The sequence below is a fragment of the Mytilus trossulus genome, chromosome 9 (genome assembly GCF_036588685.1).
Source record: "Mytilus trossulus isolate FHL-02 chromosome 9, PNRI_Mtr1.1.1.hap1, whole genome shotgun sequence".
Classification (NCBI taxonomy): Eukaryota; Metazoa; Mollusca; class Bivalvia; order Mytilida; family Mytilidae; genus Mytilus; species Mytilus trossulus.
In genome coordinates, this window is record NC_086381.1 from 50361421 (window position 1) to 50380659 (window position 19239).

Sequence of the window (19239 nt, forward strand, 5' to 3'; positions counted from 1 at the left end):
AATATGGCCAGGAGATAGCCACTCAGATGTTCCGTTAATTTTCTTTCTAATGTTAACATCATCGAAGGAACGAACAATCTTTTTATTTGTTTGAAAAATTTGTGCGGTGGGGCATTTTATTTCGTACTAATTGTGCACTGACGAAATCTCTTTTTTGGAAAGGGAATTACAACGAGAAAGCAAACATGTGCGAACCCAACACAAATATTATAAGCAGCAACAAAGTCAAGCACTGAGTAGCATATGACCGAGCATAAATTATGGCGGTGGACAAACATGTTTACCTACTCAAAATTCTCTCCTCTCCTATGTTAAGAAAGCGATGCAACAGCAGGCGGTAAAAATCAGTTTAAAAAGACAGTTGCAACAATTCACAATAAATAACTCGTAAGAAATAGTCTAAGCTAGGACATAGATTAACGATCTAAGATATTAAAGTTCGGAATGACGAAGTATAAGAAAATGAAAGACGAAAACATTTCAAAAAGACCACACCAGACCATAAAGCAGAATTCAGCCGATTATATAATGGCATTGGGCTTTATCTGTTTTTTTTGATCGGTTTGTTTCTATCAAACACAAAAGTACAGTATCAACCAACAAAAGATTGTTTAATTGTCCAATGTATTCATGATTCCCTAACTGAAAATAAACGTTTTCCACTAATTTTGTCTTAATTCAAATATCCTAATTAGGTTAAGGAAAAATATGAAGATAAAGGCGAAATTATGGCTGAATGCATTTTGGAAAAAGGGAGACAATTCAATCTCAAATACAGTCTTAATTGTGATTTCTTACGTATACTTTATGTATGACGTTAGTAAAGTCAGATATCGAGAATTCTCTAATACCAGTTTTCTGAAACTAAAATTAAACATACGTGTTAAACTACCTGTGTCCATTGTATATCCACGCTGCTATTTAAAGAACTCAATCGATTCGGTACGTTATACATAACTTCCACGTTCGACATTTTGTAATTTGGGTTGAACAATGACGGTAAGAATACATTAATCCCTTTTTTAATTCATAACATGACTTTTTAACAATAGAAAAATTATTCACGTGATTTTATACCCTCACACTGGCTTTAAAACAACAACCTATTGAAGTATTTAGTCGTTGCTAAGGAAATATACTAGTAAACATTGAATATACGATGACCTGAAGAATCAAATCTCTTCCAGTCAACACAATTAATAGTTGGTATGCACCTACTGAGTTTTGGTTGATTTCTTGTCTTCACTAAGTGTAGTTTTTTGTTGAGCCTGCAACTTTTGTCGCAGAAAGCTCGACATAGGGATAGTGATCCAGCGGCGGCGGCGGCAGTGATGTTAGCTTACAACTTAAAAGCTTTATATTTTAGGAGGTGGAAGACCTGGATGCATCATACTTTGTATACGAATGCCTCATGTTACGAAGTTTCCTTAAGTCACTTGTCCAATGTCCTTGACCTCATTTTCATGGTTCAGTGACTTACTGGAAAAAAAAGTTAAGATGTTTTGTAATGTTAAATTCTCTCTTATTATAAGTAATAGGATAACTATATTTGGTATGTGCGTTCCTTGCACGGTCCTTATGCCCGTCAGACATTTTTACACTTGACCTCGACCTCATTTCATGGATCAGTGAACAAGGTTAAGTTTTGGTAGTTATGTCCATATCTCAGATACTATAAGCAATAGGTCTAGTATATTTGGTGTATGGAAGCACTGTAAGGTGTACATGTCCAACTGGCAGGTGTCATTTGACCTTCACCTCATTTTCATGGTTCAGTGGTTATAGTTAAGTTTTTGTGTTTTGGTCTTTTTTTCTTATACTGTATGCAATTAGTCTTCTATATTTGGTTTATGGAATGATTGTAGGGTGTACATGTCTAGCTGGCAGGTATCATCTGACCTTGACCTCATTTTCATGGTTCAGTGGTCAAATTATGTTTTTTTTTTTTTTTTTTTTTTTTTTATCTAACACTGTATGCAATAGGTCAACTATATTTGGTGTATGGAAATATTTTAAGACCTATATCATGTATATGTTAGTCGCGCAGGTTTAATTTGATCTTGACCTCCTTTTCACGGTTCATTGCTAAGTGTTAAGTTTTGGTGTTTTGGTCTGTTTTTCTTAATCTATAAGCAATAATTAAACTATATATTGTAAGGAAGAATTGTTAGCTGTACATGTCTTCTGGCATGGTTCATCTGACCATGACCCAATTTTTATGGTTCATGGGTCAATGTTTAGTTTCTTGGTTAATGTTACATTTGTAAGTGTATGTGACGGTTGTAATTAAGAATTGAATGCTTCTTTTTGTAAATTTATTGGGTGGTAAAAGCGTTGACCGAAGTACATTTTGTATGAAGCGCGGAAGCGCTTCATTCTAAAAATGTACGCACGGTCAACGCTTTTACAACCCTATAAAGTTTCAAAAAGAAGTATTCAATACTTATAATTACATTTTTTATGCTAAAATCATGAAAACACGATTTTTATCCAGTTTTATTTAATTCACCTGTGCAATTTTTTGTGGGACCTCGTGTCATCATGCATGATAAATGTTATTGTCTGATGCAATTGTTTACGGAATAACATGTTAGCCAATCAGAATAACGTATTATAATGAAACTTGCATCTAATGTAATTATTAAAGCTTTAAATTTAGGACTATCAACATAATAACAATGATTAGTAAAGAAGGCGAGACATTTCAGTGTGTGCACTCTTGTTAAAACAAACCATACTTTGAAACTGTTTTAAAACTTAAGTTTTTAAAAGTTTTTTCGTATTTATTTTAACTTCTGACCAAATCCATAGAAAATGTCCCTCGTCTGTGGTCGTTCTTTATTTTTTAACAGAATCTTCACCTCTGGATCAGAAAAGGCTAATTTGTCAAACTTTGCAAAAATGGCTATTAGGGAAGTTGTATCCAATGACGTCACGTGTCAACCAATACTTCAGATTTGGTTTAGCATAAAACCTAGGAGTAAAATGCAAGTTTATCTTGAAACTTCTTGACTAGAAAATATATTTGAATTGATGATACCTAGGTATCAATCATGAGTTTTTGCCCTTAAATGAGTTATTGCCCTTAAACGACTTTAATAAGCAAAACATGACAAGAAAGACAAGATCTGCAATTAAGTTAAAACCCGATATTGTTTGTCGACTCCTTTTAGAGTTAATTTTCATTGGTGTGTTTCTTGTCCATGATATTTTGTGTTTTTAGTCTTTACCTTAAAACTACTTGTACAATAGACAGTTAAAACTTTAACAAGCAAAACATGACTAGCAAGACAAGATCTGCAATTATATTCAAATTCGAAATTTATTGGAGTAAATAAACTCTTAGTTCCCTTAAATGTTTTTGATGCCCATTTTTTTCTTTTTTTTCTTTTATCTTTAAACTGTAATAGAAAGACAAAACTTAAATAAACAAAACAAATAAACAGGAAAACAAGATCTACAATTCAATTTAAGGCTGAAATCACCAATCGTCTCCGTATTCGGGTAATTGGTCTGTAATGACTCTTTAAACCAGTGTGTGTGTAATTGTCTTTATTTTGAAAACTGTTAAAGACAGAGAGACTTAGAATTGACTAAAACAATGAAATCAACAAATAATTCAACATGACTTAAATCGTCTGATGACATATCTCATTATGCATTTTCTGTATAAAAACAAAGCAGAATATATTTACTATTTGGACGACATTGCCTGCAAAAAAAATATTACTAACCAGTTAAAAATTTAAAAAAAGTCTTTTTCGGGAAATCGTCTGACTTTTTTTTCATATTTGCATTGACACCGTCAAATGGTCATGACGTCAATATCTATCTATCTATAATACTAAAATTACGAGGTTCAATTTGTCAGCCGTCATCGGGTAAAAACGACAAATCAAAGAATTCAACTTTACATATAGCTAATATAGGACAATGGTGTAGATTACAAATTACACCGCTCCAGACCCTTTTGTTTTCCACATAATTAATATTGCCAGTAATTAACAAGTTCCGGGTCGAATCCGATACCGATACCAATAGTATATTCACCTATTACCTTATCTATACGTTCCACATTTACAGGCGCACCACCAACGGTGTATTTTAGGATTTTGCTATATATACATACACGGGTCATAATCAAAAGGTTAACACTACTAAATTCAATCATTGTCAAATTGTTCCCTATTGTAGTATTTTAATCAGCAAGACTTTCTTAGATAGCAATACGAATACTAAAAATCTGGACTTAAAATAAACTGCGTATAGGTACAGTTTTCAATTTATTAGCTTGCATCTAAGAATTCAACTTTATTCATAACTAATATAGGACAGTGCTGTTGATTAAAAAATACTCCATTCTCGGACCTTTTGTTTTCCAAATAATTAATGTTACCAATAATTGACAAGTTCTAGGTCGACGGGTCCAAACAGAAAGATTTGAAAGCAGAGAAAACTGTGTATCTTATAATCGGCATGACTTTATCAGTCAGAAGACAATACCACTACTAAAATAAGGATACGCATAGTTATATACTTTAATTCAGTCACGGACCCGCGATATCACGGGTGTGTTCTAGTGGAATATAGATTACAATGTAGTAAAAAAAATTAACGTGCGCTTCAAATTAAAAAAATGATGGGTTAACAAAAATATATCATTTGGAACAGTTGTAAATGTGACAAAACAAATAGATGATCTAAATATTGTCATGAAATATATGGAAGTTTCTTTCTGAAAAATAAAACAAGTAGTTACTGTTTGTTCGGACAATAGCAAGTTCATTGTTAACCATCGAAGGTACTACTTCCGTCTGCTTATCACAGGGAAGTTGTCCTTGCTTCGGGGTACAATATATATTATCAATGATGCACACATACATGTGAGTGACACTGGCTCTCTAGAGTCTCCAGTTACATTAACGATCAATATTCTATACTCTACTTTTACAGATATGTAAGATACACGTTAACCTAGAAGGAATTCATCACTGATATATGAAGAAGTAAAGTCAACGTAAGAAATATTTTATATTTTAAATGAGACCAGATATATATGGTTTCTGTTCTAGGGAAAACGGTACATATATATGGAAGTTTCTTTCTGATTAGTTAAATCTTTGGAAAAGGAAAGTGCTGTTTTAATTGATTGGTTTGCTAATAACAAAATGAAAGCTAATCCAGATAAATTTCAGGCTATTGCTGTTGGGAATAAATCAAAAAGTGGGAATATTAAATTCAATTTGGATGGGAATGAAATTTTATGTGACACTGAGGTAAACGAGGTGACAATAGATTATCAACTCAAGTTTAAAACTCATATCTCTGATATTTGTAAAAAAGCATCAAGGCAGTTAAATGTTCTTAAAAGAATTGGAAAACATCTATCTAAATTGGGAAGGTTAACTATTTATCATTCATATATTATGTCTAATTTCAATTATTGTCCTGTGGTTTGGCATTTTTGTGGGGAGGGTAATACTAAAAAGATGGAAAAAATACAAGAACGTGCCTTGAGGTTCATATATGAAGATTTTGATAGTGATTATGAAACTCTGTTGTTAAAATCTGGTTTACCTTCTTTAAAAATAAGACGCCTAAGAATGATGGCAATAGAAACTTTTAAAATATTACATAAAGAATCACCGTTGTATCTCCATGATATCATTAATTTTAAAAATGTATCTTATACTTTTAGAAAACAACAAACTGTTGAAATTCCACAGGTGAGAACCACACATTTTGGCCTTCATTCATTAAGATATGCTGGAGCTACACTATGGAATGAGTTGCCTGACACGATCCGTGTGCAGACAAACCTAAACCAGTTTAAAAGTATGATCAACAACTGGAATGGCAACTCATGCATGTGTGGCTCCTGCAGATCTTAATACCTTTATTTTATTTTGTGTTAAATGTTTGTTCCATGCAGCTTAAAGAAATTAGTTTGCTTTATTTATTTCATTCTGCTTTGCATGTGCTTATGTTACAGTTTTAGTGCTTTGCTTGCATGTGCTATGCTTTTTATTTATGAACTTTTTACTTGCAATATAGCTATCATAATTTGTATGTCTCATATGTGTGTTTTATGTATCTTAATATGTGTTTTGTTATTGTTATTAATATCGGCAAAAAGCTCTACAGAGCTTATGTTTGTATTTAATGTAACCCGACTTAAAATAAAATTTCTTATCTTATCTTATCTTATCTTGGTACTATCTCATTTTCCCAGTATTAGGTTGGCCTTTTGTGTATCCAAAGACAGGTGAAGGAAGTCAACCTAGGGGCGCTGTGATTGGGTGTAAGGGTACAATATATTTTTTCATTTATCTATGAATAACTGCAGTGTGTAAATTTACAATATAAATTTTGAAACCTATTGAAATATTTTCTAGAAAATCATTCGAAAAGACTTCTAAAATTTCATTTTTTTTTTTAGTAAAATGACGGTGGGCATGGATAAAATAAACAAGTTCCGTCGGAAGTTGGTCATGAGACTATTTGGCTTCTATACTATTAAACGAGAAGACCTCATTTTGTGTGTCGCTTCTCTTCCTTCCACGATAAATTTATCCTCATGTTTCTATGTTCTATAGGTAACATGCAAAGTCGCATTTGACATTCATTCTTATAATTATTCAGATTGAGTTATTTTTGGAGAAAAACGACAAAGAAAGAGTCCGGATATTGATTCCATCGTCAGACTGACTTTTAGTCAGACGAGACTTTCTGTTTGGAACATGCACAAGAACAACCAATCGTATGATAGATAACAAAAAAGAAAAAAATAAGAAGCCAATCAGAGCGTTCTCCATATCCTGGTGTTTAGATCGCAAGAATTACAACTATTATACCACAATTATTTTTCGCGTTTATCTACATGTAAACTAAGATAATACTACTAAGTTACTTTAATATATAGAGACTCTCTGTATTCTGTCAGTTTTCTTTGAAATGTTTACTATTTAAGGGGTCATACCAGTTGCATATATATTCAAATAAGTTAAACATGTGAAAACAAGAATGTGTCCCGGCATAGTAAACGGATGCCTTCATTAAACACTACCTCGACCAAAAACTTAAACCTGAAGCGGGACAGACGGACGGACGAACAAACGAACGAACACACGCACGGATAAACTAGAAAACATAATGCCCATAAATGGGGAATGAAAAAATATTGTAAAGTAGGGTACAGATTAGAGGGAGGCATGATTTTTATCGTGACGTCGGGATCGGGGAATATATTCGGGATTTCGGGATATAAATTCTGCATCTCGAGATTTCATGTTTTTAAGCCCGGGATTTCAGGATTATGACCCCTCCAACCAACCCTCAAATTAGCCTTAGTCGGTCTTAGTCTGACAAGATTCATATCCTACCATCGGCATGTTAATGCTCTCAAAAGAAAAAGCACTGATGGATTGTCCAGGGAGAGGGCTTTTGATACCATTTATGAAATTCTCCATACATAATATATTTTACAAAAAATCATCCTACGTTCACACGCTGTATATGCCCGCGATTTCGCGGTGTGTTCTGGTCAATTTTTAAAACAAAATAATAAAGTACTAACACCACACATAACTGTTTTATCCAAGTTTATATTATAAAAAGTGGTATATTTAAAAAATGGTAGTATTGTCGCCTATGGCAGAATAAATAGTACCGTTTTCTCTCTAGAAGGATACTGCTGATCAAATATCAACTATATATTGTATCGTTGTCAACATAATTTGATAAGTATGATCTTGTTTAAAGTCATATGAAACCAGTGACTGGTAAAAAATAACTTTTATCCAATTCATGAACCAATGCATGTATATGTTACAGGCATTTTCTAAATTTATGCATTTTGTAAAATGCCTGAAAACTTTAGGCATTTTCTAACATGCCTGCAAGATTTAGTCATTATACATAATGACTTTTTTTCTAGGCATTTTACAAAATGCCTGGACAAAATGATAGGCATTTTGTAATAGGGATTTTACAGAATGCCTGAAATTAACTTAAAGAATGAATTGTTAAAAAAAAAAAAAAAGCTTTGAAGACTGACACTGGAGCAGTTTTATTATACTGAATGAAAAAATGAAGAGTAAAAATATCAAGAATACATTTACTAATGTATTCCAAATTCACACAACCACAGAATCGACAAAACATCACATATTTGTCAAATACATTGATCAGCTTTTTGCCACTTCGACCAAATTTGGAGAAACCTGGATTATCCTTTATTAAGCAATTTCATTACCATTTCTGACAAAACACTTAATATTCAACAACATTGGGTTGCGCAATTAGCACACACGTCACACATGAACATATTCTTTTTCGTATGCTCCAAGAAGATTCAAAGTACATTATCATGGTTATAAAAAAGAGGATGTGGTATGATTACCAATGAGACAACTCTCCACAAGGGACCAAATGACACAGAAATTAACAACTATAGATCACCGTACGGCCTTCAACAATGAGTAAAGTATATACCGCAGAATCAGCTATAAAAGACCCCGAAATGACAAATGTAAAACGATTCAAACGAGAAAACTAACGGCCTAGTTTATGAATTAAAAATGAATGAACAGCAAATATTTAACACACAAACAAACGAAAACGTACAACTGTTAGTTTGACTTGTATTTTTTAGTTTGTAGCTTTTAACTTACTGAATCAGATCTGCCTGTAATTCCTGTCCTTTATCCAAATTAATCCACTGCAGAAATAACCCAAAATGCATTATATCCAAATCATTCTCGTCTTAGAAATGCAATATTTGCTACTGAAAGCAAACAATCAGTCATTTGTATAAACAAACCTCCTTTTCTCTGGACGTTCTAAAGAATCGTTTGGAAAGTTCTATTAAAGAACAGTTTGGCCTCCTGTCATTTTAAGAAATAATCATAAATTCACTATCTGATATCCATTACTTATCTTATTTGCAAGATATTGTGTTTGTGTCTACTTTTGTCATATGTCTCAATGAAATCTTCTACAAATTGCCTGAAACTGAACAGGCAATTTGTTGAATTTTGTTTAAAAATTTCTGTCATTTTACAAAATGACTAGGTATTTTAGTCATTTTGTATAATGCCTGTCAAAGTAAGGCATTTTATAAATTGCCTGAAAATTTAGTTATTTTACCTATTGCCTGAATATAGAAAATGCCTTTAACATATATATAACAAACTTAATCTTCTGTGCACGATTTTATCATTTTTTTACGCAAACGTATCGTAAAGTCGTCATTTTTTAGTTTTTTCTGTCTGTTATGATGTGAAAATATAGCAGGTAATTAATTGTCGTGTGTTGAAACCGTAGTTTACCGAGTGTCACCTTATAGAAAACAATCTACAAAGAAGCATGGATATTGAATAACATGTGCATTTTGTATCTTAATGTAGACAAATCAATTAATTTTCTTCAGAAACAAGTATATGTACATAAGTTTTATAATGAAAACTATGCGTTTAGTTATGAATAACAAATGCATTATTTTTTTTTAATTTGAGGTTACACATGACTTTCATGAACTATTTGTACAAAATATTCAGTTTATAATATGATCTTTAAATTGATTTTTTGTAATATTAATAAGAACTAATATTTATTGAAAGAAGCTAATAGATAATGCAAAAGAAAAAGAAAAAGAAAAAATGGATCAAAATCTTTGACCAGAACTTTCAAGAAGCACGACCAGGCATTATTGCTTGATAACCGTTGTCCCTTACTCCCCCAAATTTTTTGATTCAAAATATTTGGACAACATGAAGTAATTATGTATACTATATAATGCTTTCTTTTGTTTAGTCGTCAGCATGGCCGACATACCCAGAAAAGACTTAAATCTTATACTTAACAGCTCCAAACAATGTCACTAATCGAGTTGAAACTGATTGAATGGTTTATATAAGTTTCGCTATAAAGCAAATTTCACCGTAAGACCTTTACGAATGAGCAAAATCCATACTGCATAGAAAGCTACAAAAGGCTGAAACAAGACTGACATTTATCAATATGAAATACAGCAGTGTTATATAAATGTCAATAAGACAACTGTCCACCAGACACCACATAAAGTAGATGTTAGGAAAATTCAAAGCGTAAAACATTCACCACTGAGAAAAACATACCCCTATCAAAAGGATCGAACAAGACATAATGTATAACAATTCAAAACGAAATCCCGTTTGCACTTTTCTTTCCAACAATAAAAATCATTCAAAATATATTCAGTAGTCTTTTTTTATTTTTTAGAATGACAGACAAAAAATTGTGTTCTGGATGTTTACGAGATGACGAAAAAATCGAGGCTGAAGCATGGTGTAATGACTGCCTAGAAGAAGTTTGTAAGACATGCGCAAAGGTACACAGAAAATTTAATCCGCCGCATAAAGTAATACCACTTCACCAGGTCAGTAATCTTAGTTCTTCTATTCTGAAAATCAGTAAAGACTGTGATGTCCATACCGACCAAAGAACCACTCAGTTCTGTACCCAGCATGACAAGGTCATCTGTGATCTTTGTTTGTCCGACACCCATAAAAACTGTGATTCCATCATTTCTATAGATCGAGCAGCAAAAGGCGTTAAAAGTGGGACCGCCCTTGCAGATCTTAAGAGTAGAATCAATCATTTGAACGAAATGTTTCCTGCATTGTTGAAGTGTCAAACTAAAGATGAAAAAGAGTTTGATAGACAAAGAAATAAATTCCTCCAACAGATATCTACCACCAGACAGCAGATTAACACTCATCTAGATCAAATTGAAAAGGAAACCATAGACGAATTGAATAAACAGTTCAAAAAAATCAAACACAAAATGGATGAGGCAAAACATAAAACACAGAAAGGACTTGCGGCAGTAGCGACATGGATAGACGAACTTTCATCGATAGAAACCATCAGTAATGAAATACTTTTATTTCAGACAATCAAATTGATGAATAGTAAAACACACATAGAAGAAACCAATATCAACGAGCTCAATAAGCAACACAAAATAGAATTTGATCCATTTGATACAAACGATCTTCCCGTTGTACTTAAGTCTATAGGAAAGATTTCACTTACAGAAAATCAAATGCATATATCCGCATTACAACACAATTCACAACAAATACAAGAACCAGTTAAGTCAATGGAAGGCGAAATACAACGAACTAATTCGTTTCTAACATCAGTATTAGGATCAAAAGTTGAAATTATTAACGGTTGTTTTGTGTCCGGAAAGAGACTACTCTTGTCACATTACAAGTCACCACACATCTCTGTATGTGGATATGACGGGAATGATGTTCACATGATAACATTAGAACATAATCCACATAGTGTCGCTATGATCGACGATAATCAGGCCATAATTACTTTAATGGATAAAGGATTCCAGATCTTAGATCTAACAACACTTACTTTAGGGAGATGTATCAAACCTGGAGGAAAAGGATGCTATACTGTGTCATGTAGTAATGATCAGATATGGACGTATGATGGAGTCTTCACTATTAGTCAGATTGATATCAGTGGTAATATACTTCGTAGTATAACAACAAAGAATATTGTACGTACCTTCTGTATAGACAACAATAGCAACATTTACTATATTATATTTAACAATAACGTATACCGTATAACTCCTGAAGGACATGAGAGTATATTCTGTAGTCATTCTGATCTCATTGATCCTTATGGTATCGACGTAGATGACAAGGGAAATGTTTATGTAGGTGGAATGGGGTCTCACAATATACACAGAATATCATCTAATGGAAAGGATCATCAAATCATACTGACAAAGGATGACGGAATAAACGGTCCGTGGGGTTTATGCCACAACAGGGAAACAAAACATCTTCTGGTTGTCAACGATTGTCAAAAAAGTGTCGCCATGTATACATTACCCTAGATTTAGTTTCAATGCAGAGGATTTTATTACATATAATTTATAATAACTGATAATTATTTGTTATGATTATTGGAAATCTGTTTGATACGTTTGTAAATAACACCATTACAATAAAAAAAAAATGTATTTATTTGAGTGTGTTTTCTTTATAATTATACATGTTACACAGCAAAAAGTGCCACGCATGTTTCACGCATGTTAAAGAAAACGTGTGTAAAACGTATGTTTTTTGTGCGTTTAATGCATTTTTTTACAACATGCGTATAACAGGCGTGCAAAAACATATATTAAATATGCGTTACAAAACGTATGAAATACTTCACATGTGTAAAACGCGTGTTCATACAAACTCATGTAAAATACATGTTTTACATGCGTTTTACATGAATTTCAAAATTATATTTTTTTTATGACTGATTTTTTTATCTTTGGCTTATATGTTTTATTTTTATTGTGGAAATTAACAATTTAAAAATGAAAGACACGATTAGAACCCTCCTTTATCCTTGGTTGGAAAACCCCTTTGAAAAATGGGCTTTTGGCTGGATCCGCCACTGAAGAATGTAATAACTTGAAAGTTTGAAAAATAAATGAAAAATACAAAAACATGTCTGCCCAAAATATTTAATATCTTACTTTTAAAGCATTTGGTTAAACTTGAATAGACAAAATTCACACATGGTTAAAATGAAATGCTGTAAAGTATGTAGTTGAAACAATGTATTAACTGACTTAATATAATACATTGTGATATTTGATATGCTGTCATTTATTGTCTTTTCCTTTACTTCTTTCTCATCATTGATGTCCTTCAATAGCATCATAAGAGTATATCATCTGACACAAGTTTGTTAAATTCTATATTTTGATTCAATTCATATTAAAGTTCTATTCATCACAGTCCTGTTGCTGCAAATGACTGGAACTGCTTCCTGGCACAGTTACTTCTTCTTTTTAATCTGCCCAAGACATTTCCATGTGACAATTTCTTCTGTAAACATAAAAAAGATGATTAAGTAAAAAGACATTTGTGATGTTTATATAAGAGATGTCAAATTTCACAAGAACTGAATGTAACTGGAAGGCAAAAATATAATGAACATTCTTATGAAAAAAATGTGCAAAATCAACAGGTATATATTCTTGAAATAAGTAACAAATGCAGTTTTCTAAAGCTAGGCTTGAGAGAGCTCACAATAGTATTTTTCATATCATTTATATTTCCAAGTGGCAACATGTGTACTAACTACTATTATTTAACTTCACCAAAACATTGTATGGGAAAAAGAATGTGTAAACATGCAAAAAAAATGGATAAAATGAAAACTTGATGCATTTACTTTATCCCTGCAATGTGTTGTTTTGCAAGACAAAATTTTAAAAAGATGAAAAAGTACTAACCTAACTAGTTATGCAAATGCAGTGAAAAATTTGCAGCTAGCATATATAGACATAATAAAGGACAGATTTTTTTTCTGTAAAATTCCGGTTGCATATATGTATATTCATACCTTCTTCAGATAAAGGATAATTTATAGCATGGCACATTTGGTATTAACTTTGTCTGATTCAGTAAGCAAAATATTTACCACTTGATATCTCTTCTGATTTATTGTTTGTTGGGATGCTGTCCCACTAAAATATACTTTATACACATTCTTTTATTCAAAAACAGATAAACTATTAAACAAAAGTCATTGCAGAATAAAACTTCTTACCTGGAGAGTCCATTTTTCTCCAGTGTCGATTACAAGTACATTTTCTTTTCTTTTCTTTGGTCACGTTTTTTAAACATTGTCTTGTCCCAAATTTTTTTTGTTATTGCATGTATTGACTTGCTTGGAAACTATAATAAAAAATATATCAGTTTATTAGATAATTAAAAATGTTAAACAAAAATTGTAAAACAAATTGCTCTAATAATTACATCTATACATATATATACATGTATATGTGTATGGCAGGGAAAAAATGGTTTATATATTAATGTTTGAGTTTTTATTAGCTTTTAATGAGCTTTCAATACTAGTAACTGAAAGTACTATTAAGTTTTGATTGTTTGTCTTCATGTTAGATGTTTTTTTTAGCTTTGTTCCAATTCAATGAATCAAAACAATTTCTAAACGATTTCACCACTTTGTTCCTCTTTTGTGCTGTTACACAACAGTCCCAGTACACGTACATTCTATTTATGCCTGTTCCAAGTCAATACGAAATTTAGTTGTTGTTGGATGCAGTCTGCCATTTTTGATTTACCTTGGCATATCATTTAACATTGTGTCATGTCATTAAGCCTTGATGGCCTGCTATACATTTTTTTGTAGCTGACAGTATGAGCTTTGTTCATTGTTAAAGGTATTAAGGTGTCCTATATAGATGCTTAAATCCAGTTCATATGGACATTAGTAGATAGTAATCTCATAGGCAATCATACTACATTGATCTCCTTATTTTCAATATCATCATTCAAAACTGTATAATTTTTAACACATGTATAATTAGTTACAAGAAATATAACTCAAGTTACAATCTAAAGTAGCTTAAAAGCTGCCAGTGTAGTGTGCATTTCAACAAAAAATTGTATATATCTTAATTTTTTTAACACTGTGTCTGAATTATGGTCATTTTGCCATGTTTGGCACCTGGTCAAATGGGCACCTTTGATAGTCAATATGGCATTAAAAGTCAAATCCACCCCTTTTTAATTCGGGTAACCCACAGTGGTTACGTCCACACCCAAAATTACTATTATGTTTTGCAAGTGAACTTATGATTGAAGACTCCCATAATTGTTTTATAAACTATCTAATATAATTGAACTGATCCTTAAACCTCCTTTGAAAAAGAAACCATATTTTTACATGTAGAATCTAGGTGCTCTATTTATATACAGTGCTGGATCTCCATCTACCATTATACATTTAACCCCCCCCCTTTTTGTGGGGAAAATTTTGTTGATTATATAGGGAATCATTGGAGCATGACTGGAGCGGGCCCCCGTTAGGTCAGTCAGAAAAAGTTATGGATCTGCCACTGAAAAGATCAGGAAAATCAGGAAAGGCAGATTTTTCAAAAAAAAATCTGTGATAAAATTTAAGTGTTTTCTCTTCTTTTTTTCCTCGTCTGTATTACTATATACAGCAGTAGAGAAGAGTACCAAAAACTTCTTTCATATAAAAGATGAAAACCGTTTTTAATATAAGGTGGCAGTTAAAAAATCAATTGCAGAAATTTCCTGAAAAAAGGTGCCGATTTGACTTAAATGGGCTTAAATAAGGTGACGAATTGACCAGGTGCCCGTGTGTTTAATATCATTATGTGTCCAGTAAAATTAATTAGAAATTACAGAGGTTTTTTCATGTTAATTGATTCAGAGTATCGATATACTTACACTGATTGAGTCTTTGCAAAATTGTAGTTATACCGTATTTTATTGTACAAAAATAAAGGGAAATACCATTACACTGGCATGGAGACTCCGAGGAAATTACGGAATCCACATTCATATAGTTTTTTAAGGTCCAATCGGTTACTTACAATTATTAATCATGTTTACTTGTTTTAATGACTTATTAATCCTCGGATAGATTTCAATCATTTAATGCCGTTTAAGGATGTACACCTCTGAGGAGCCAAAAATTTCTAGAATTAAACTTTTTTTCTTAACCTGATTTTTAGTTTTATAAGACTGTAACAAAACAATTGGTGAAGAAAAAATCATATGGTGGTGTGCTTCTTTTTTTGCTACGGCCCTTTGAAAATGCCCAATTTTGATGATTTTCTCACTTTTCATCGATTTTTACCTATTTTTGGGCTATTATCGTGAAAAAAAATCACAGTTCCACAATTAAACTTTTTTTCATACTTTCCATAAAGATGAAGTGGACCAATCTGAATAAATTTAACTTACAAAAACTATAGGTAGGTGTTAATATAAGAAAGTTTTATCATATTTTGATGCTTTTTTGTGTAAAATTTACCATACTGCCAATTTTGTATTTTTATGATTTTTCTCATTTTAAAGAACAAAATGCAGATTAATTCAACTTTTTTGTTATAAATGATTGAAAAAATACATATCTAAGAAATTTGAAAAGACCAAAATAAGATGGGATGTATATTATTCTTGTAAAATCATTTTTTGTATCCCTCACCCATTTTCTCAAAATTTTGACTAAAAATACTGACTTGAATGGTCGTAAAATTTGAAAACTGGATTATTCAAAAACCGTTCATGGTAAATACACAATTTTTTCACAGAGTTATGTTTGATTATAATATTTTTAAAATTCATTGATATTTTCCACTTCTATCATATGTTTTGGAAATAATTTAAGAACGAGATTTCAACGAGACTGAACGAGACTGAAAAGTCAGAAATATACATCCTTAAATGGAATCTTAAATGTTTCGTCTTTGGTTTAAGAGATAACTGTATTGTATTTGAAGCTTTAAGGACGTCCATCGGTAGTTTTACTGTCGCAAATTTAGTTTACCTGGCGACGCGGAGCGGAGACAGGTAAACGGGTATTTGCGACAGTAAAACTACCGATGGACGTCCGCAAAGCTTCAAATACAATACAGTTATCTCTATTCTAATGCAAAACAAGTTCATTATTAAATTTCAATCATTATTTCAGTGTAAAATCTTAATTAAAGAAAATTCCGCGAAAAAATGTTATCTTCTTTGGTCCCTACACTAGGTGACGTCATAGTTATGCTTCCGGCGTCAAACATAAACACCGGGCGTTTTATGGCTTCTGTGCCGCTTCAAAATGTAATAAAATTTGATAAAAAGAAGATTTTTAGGCGCAACAAGTGAGTTTTTTTGTTTATTATTGTAGAAATAGCATGTCAATACATTCCGAAATTCAAAATGTCGGCTTCCCTAGTTACAGACAAGGAGATAGAGAATTTTACACTTGCTGTCATCCAATCAGAACAATTGTTACAAAATAATAGCATTAGAATTAATATTAGCCCGTACGGTTCACCCGGAAACGAGCGTTCAGACAGACGACACTGATATTGACATCATGATTCGTGAATGCAAATTTTATGGAAGAAATGAGATGCAGCAACTACACAAATCCTTGGATGCAGCTAGGACAATGTAGGATATCTTCAATCTAGGACACTAATGACAAGATGGGTAAGAATTCAACTTTAATATTTTATTTGATTAACATTTCATAAAGGATTTTTTGCCATTTCCAAAACTGATTTATTTATCCACAGGACTATCCTATAGGAGTTTGAAATGCTATCAACAATAACGGCAAATATACCTCACTTGAATATGATTATCACAGTAGAGCTTCACCCGAATCAATCTTCTGTGTAATTGAATTATAAAGACATGCACGAACTTAGGCAGCCACATCATAGCCCCCCCCCCGAAAATCAAATGGTTGCTGGCAGCAACCATTTGATTTTCGGGGGGGGGGGGGGGGGCTATGATGTTTTTTTCTGTGCAAACTTTTTTTTTCGCCTTCGGCAGAGACATATAATACGTCTCTGCCTTTCGGCGAAGAACAATCTATTTTTTTAGCGACAAACTGAAAACAATTTTTTTCTTTCAATTTTAGCATTACATATAGTGGCAGCTGAGGGTGAAACAAACATTTTTTTTTCTCAGGGTCCAAAACAAATATTTTCAAAACCTGGAAACAAACTTTTTTCCAAAAAACCCATAGCCCCCCCCCCCCTCCCCCCGAAAATCAAATGGTTGCTGCCTTATGTTAAGACCTAGTTCAAATAATTATGACGTCTTGAAAGACTTTTATATTTTTTTTCTTTGACGCCTTACTTTTTCAGGCGTCAAAGAAAAAAATTATAATAGCCTTTCAAGACGTCATAATTTTGTAAACAAGTTAAGACCGTAAAGTAGAACCAGATGACCATTTATGCTTACACTTCCCGAGCACCCCTTGTTTTTGGAGGGGTTCGTGTTGTTTATTCTTAAGTTTCCTATGTTGTGTCGTGTGAACTATTGGTTTGTCCTTTTCATTTTTAGTCATGAAGTTGTCAGTTTATTTTTCGATTTATGACTCTGGTATCTTTCGTCCCTCTTTTATCTGTTTATAACCATTGAAATGTATAATCAGAGTTTGCGAAAAGTGTCAGTCCTCAGGATTTAACCACCAAGATGTTGCATAGGACTGACACAATTTTAGTATTTATTAATAGACTTGATAGTGAGGACCAGTAGATTTTCTTCAAGGACCACCAAGAAAAAGAGAATTGGCAATAACGACACAATAGCATTATACATGTACCACACAAAATATATCGTATAAAAAGAGATTAATGAAGCAGTTAAACCCTCACAGGTGGGTCAGACAAGCTTTTACTGTCAATGGCATTCGTTATCCTATATAAAAAAAACAATATATACATTTACAAAAAATGTAGGTTAGTGATCGCTATTGACAGTAAAAGCTGGTCTGGCCTACTAAACAAGCCCCTGTCAACCACTAAAAACAATAAATCAAGCAGCTTCGACTCCATAATAAATGAGATGTTCAAACGCAGCCAATCATATCTGCTTAAATGTTTTGTCATTGGCAATCATATCACATCTCCTATTTTTATAGGACAACTGCAAGTTCTAATGGATGGTCTTAGAAAAATATCATAACATACATGTATATGATGGAGAAAAAAATTCTCAGATAAGTATTTGTGGATAATGAATAAATGCCAGAGATTTTAACCTCACTGCAATAATATATAATATTGTAGCACTTGATACAATCAGTTTTTATCATTATAATAAGGTTTGTTTTAATATATAAAATATTTTTACACCTGTTCAAAATATGTATGAAAAAGAAGATGTGGTATGATTACAACTATCCACAAAAGACCAAAATGACACAAACATTAACAATTATAGGTCACCGTACTGCCATGAACATATTCCCTCAACCTATATAGTGAGTTCAGTATAAAATACACTTCTTAGTTTAATTATTTGATTGACATGAATTGTTTATACTGATATCTGAAATATTTGCCACTGAGACTTTATGCAGACTGCCTTATGTAGGCATTAAGAATTTAAGGCACTGTTGGTCCATCTTTCAGGATTACATTGGATGATGATCAATTTTTGTTTCCTTGTGTTAACTTTAGTTTACAATTGCCACTATTGTTTCAGATAAGGGTACAAGTTTGGTACCATTTAAACGTTTAAAACCCCTGCAGTTGTGTGTCACCTGTCCTTAGTCAGGAATCTGATGTTTAGTAGTTTTTGTTTGTTTTTGTTTGTTGGTGTAGTTACTAAGTTCATAAGTTTTTCTTGTTTCTTCTTTTTATACGCCCATTTA

General features: G+C 32.3%; 1 protein-coding gene and 1 long non-coding RNA gene across 2 annotated transcripts; one reads left to right on the forward strand and one right to left on the reverse strand.

The window, feature by feature from the left end:
* Positions 1-899: 899 nt before the first annotated feature.
* On the forward strand, positions 900-11908 carry LOC134684722 (uncharacterized). The gene is made up of 4 exons (XM_063544030.1): positions 900-999; positions 4954-5017; positions 5699-5726; positions 10261-11908. Exon 4 carries the CDS (start codon positions 10262-10264, stop codon positions 11906-11908), a length of 1647 nt encoding a protein of 548 aa, XP_063400100.1. The 5' UTR covers positions 900-999; positions 4954-5017; positions 5699-5726; position 10261.
* Positions 11909-12661: 753 nt separating this feature from the next.
* Positions 12662-15355, reverse strand: LOC134683977 (uncharacterized). The gene is made up of 3 exons (XR_010101130.1): positions 15300-15355; positions 13627-13754; positions 12662-12899 (listed from the first exon to the last, which is right to left on the reverse strand). It is a non-coding gene; the product is annotated as an uncharacterized LOC134683977 (long non-coding RNA).
* Between the last annotated feature and the right edge of the window lie 3884 nt (positions 15356-19239).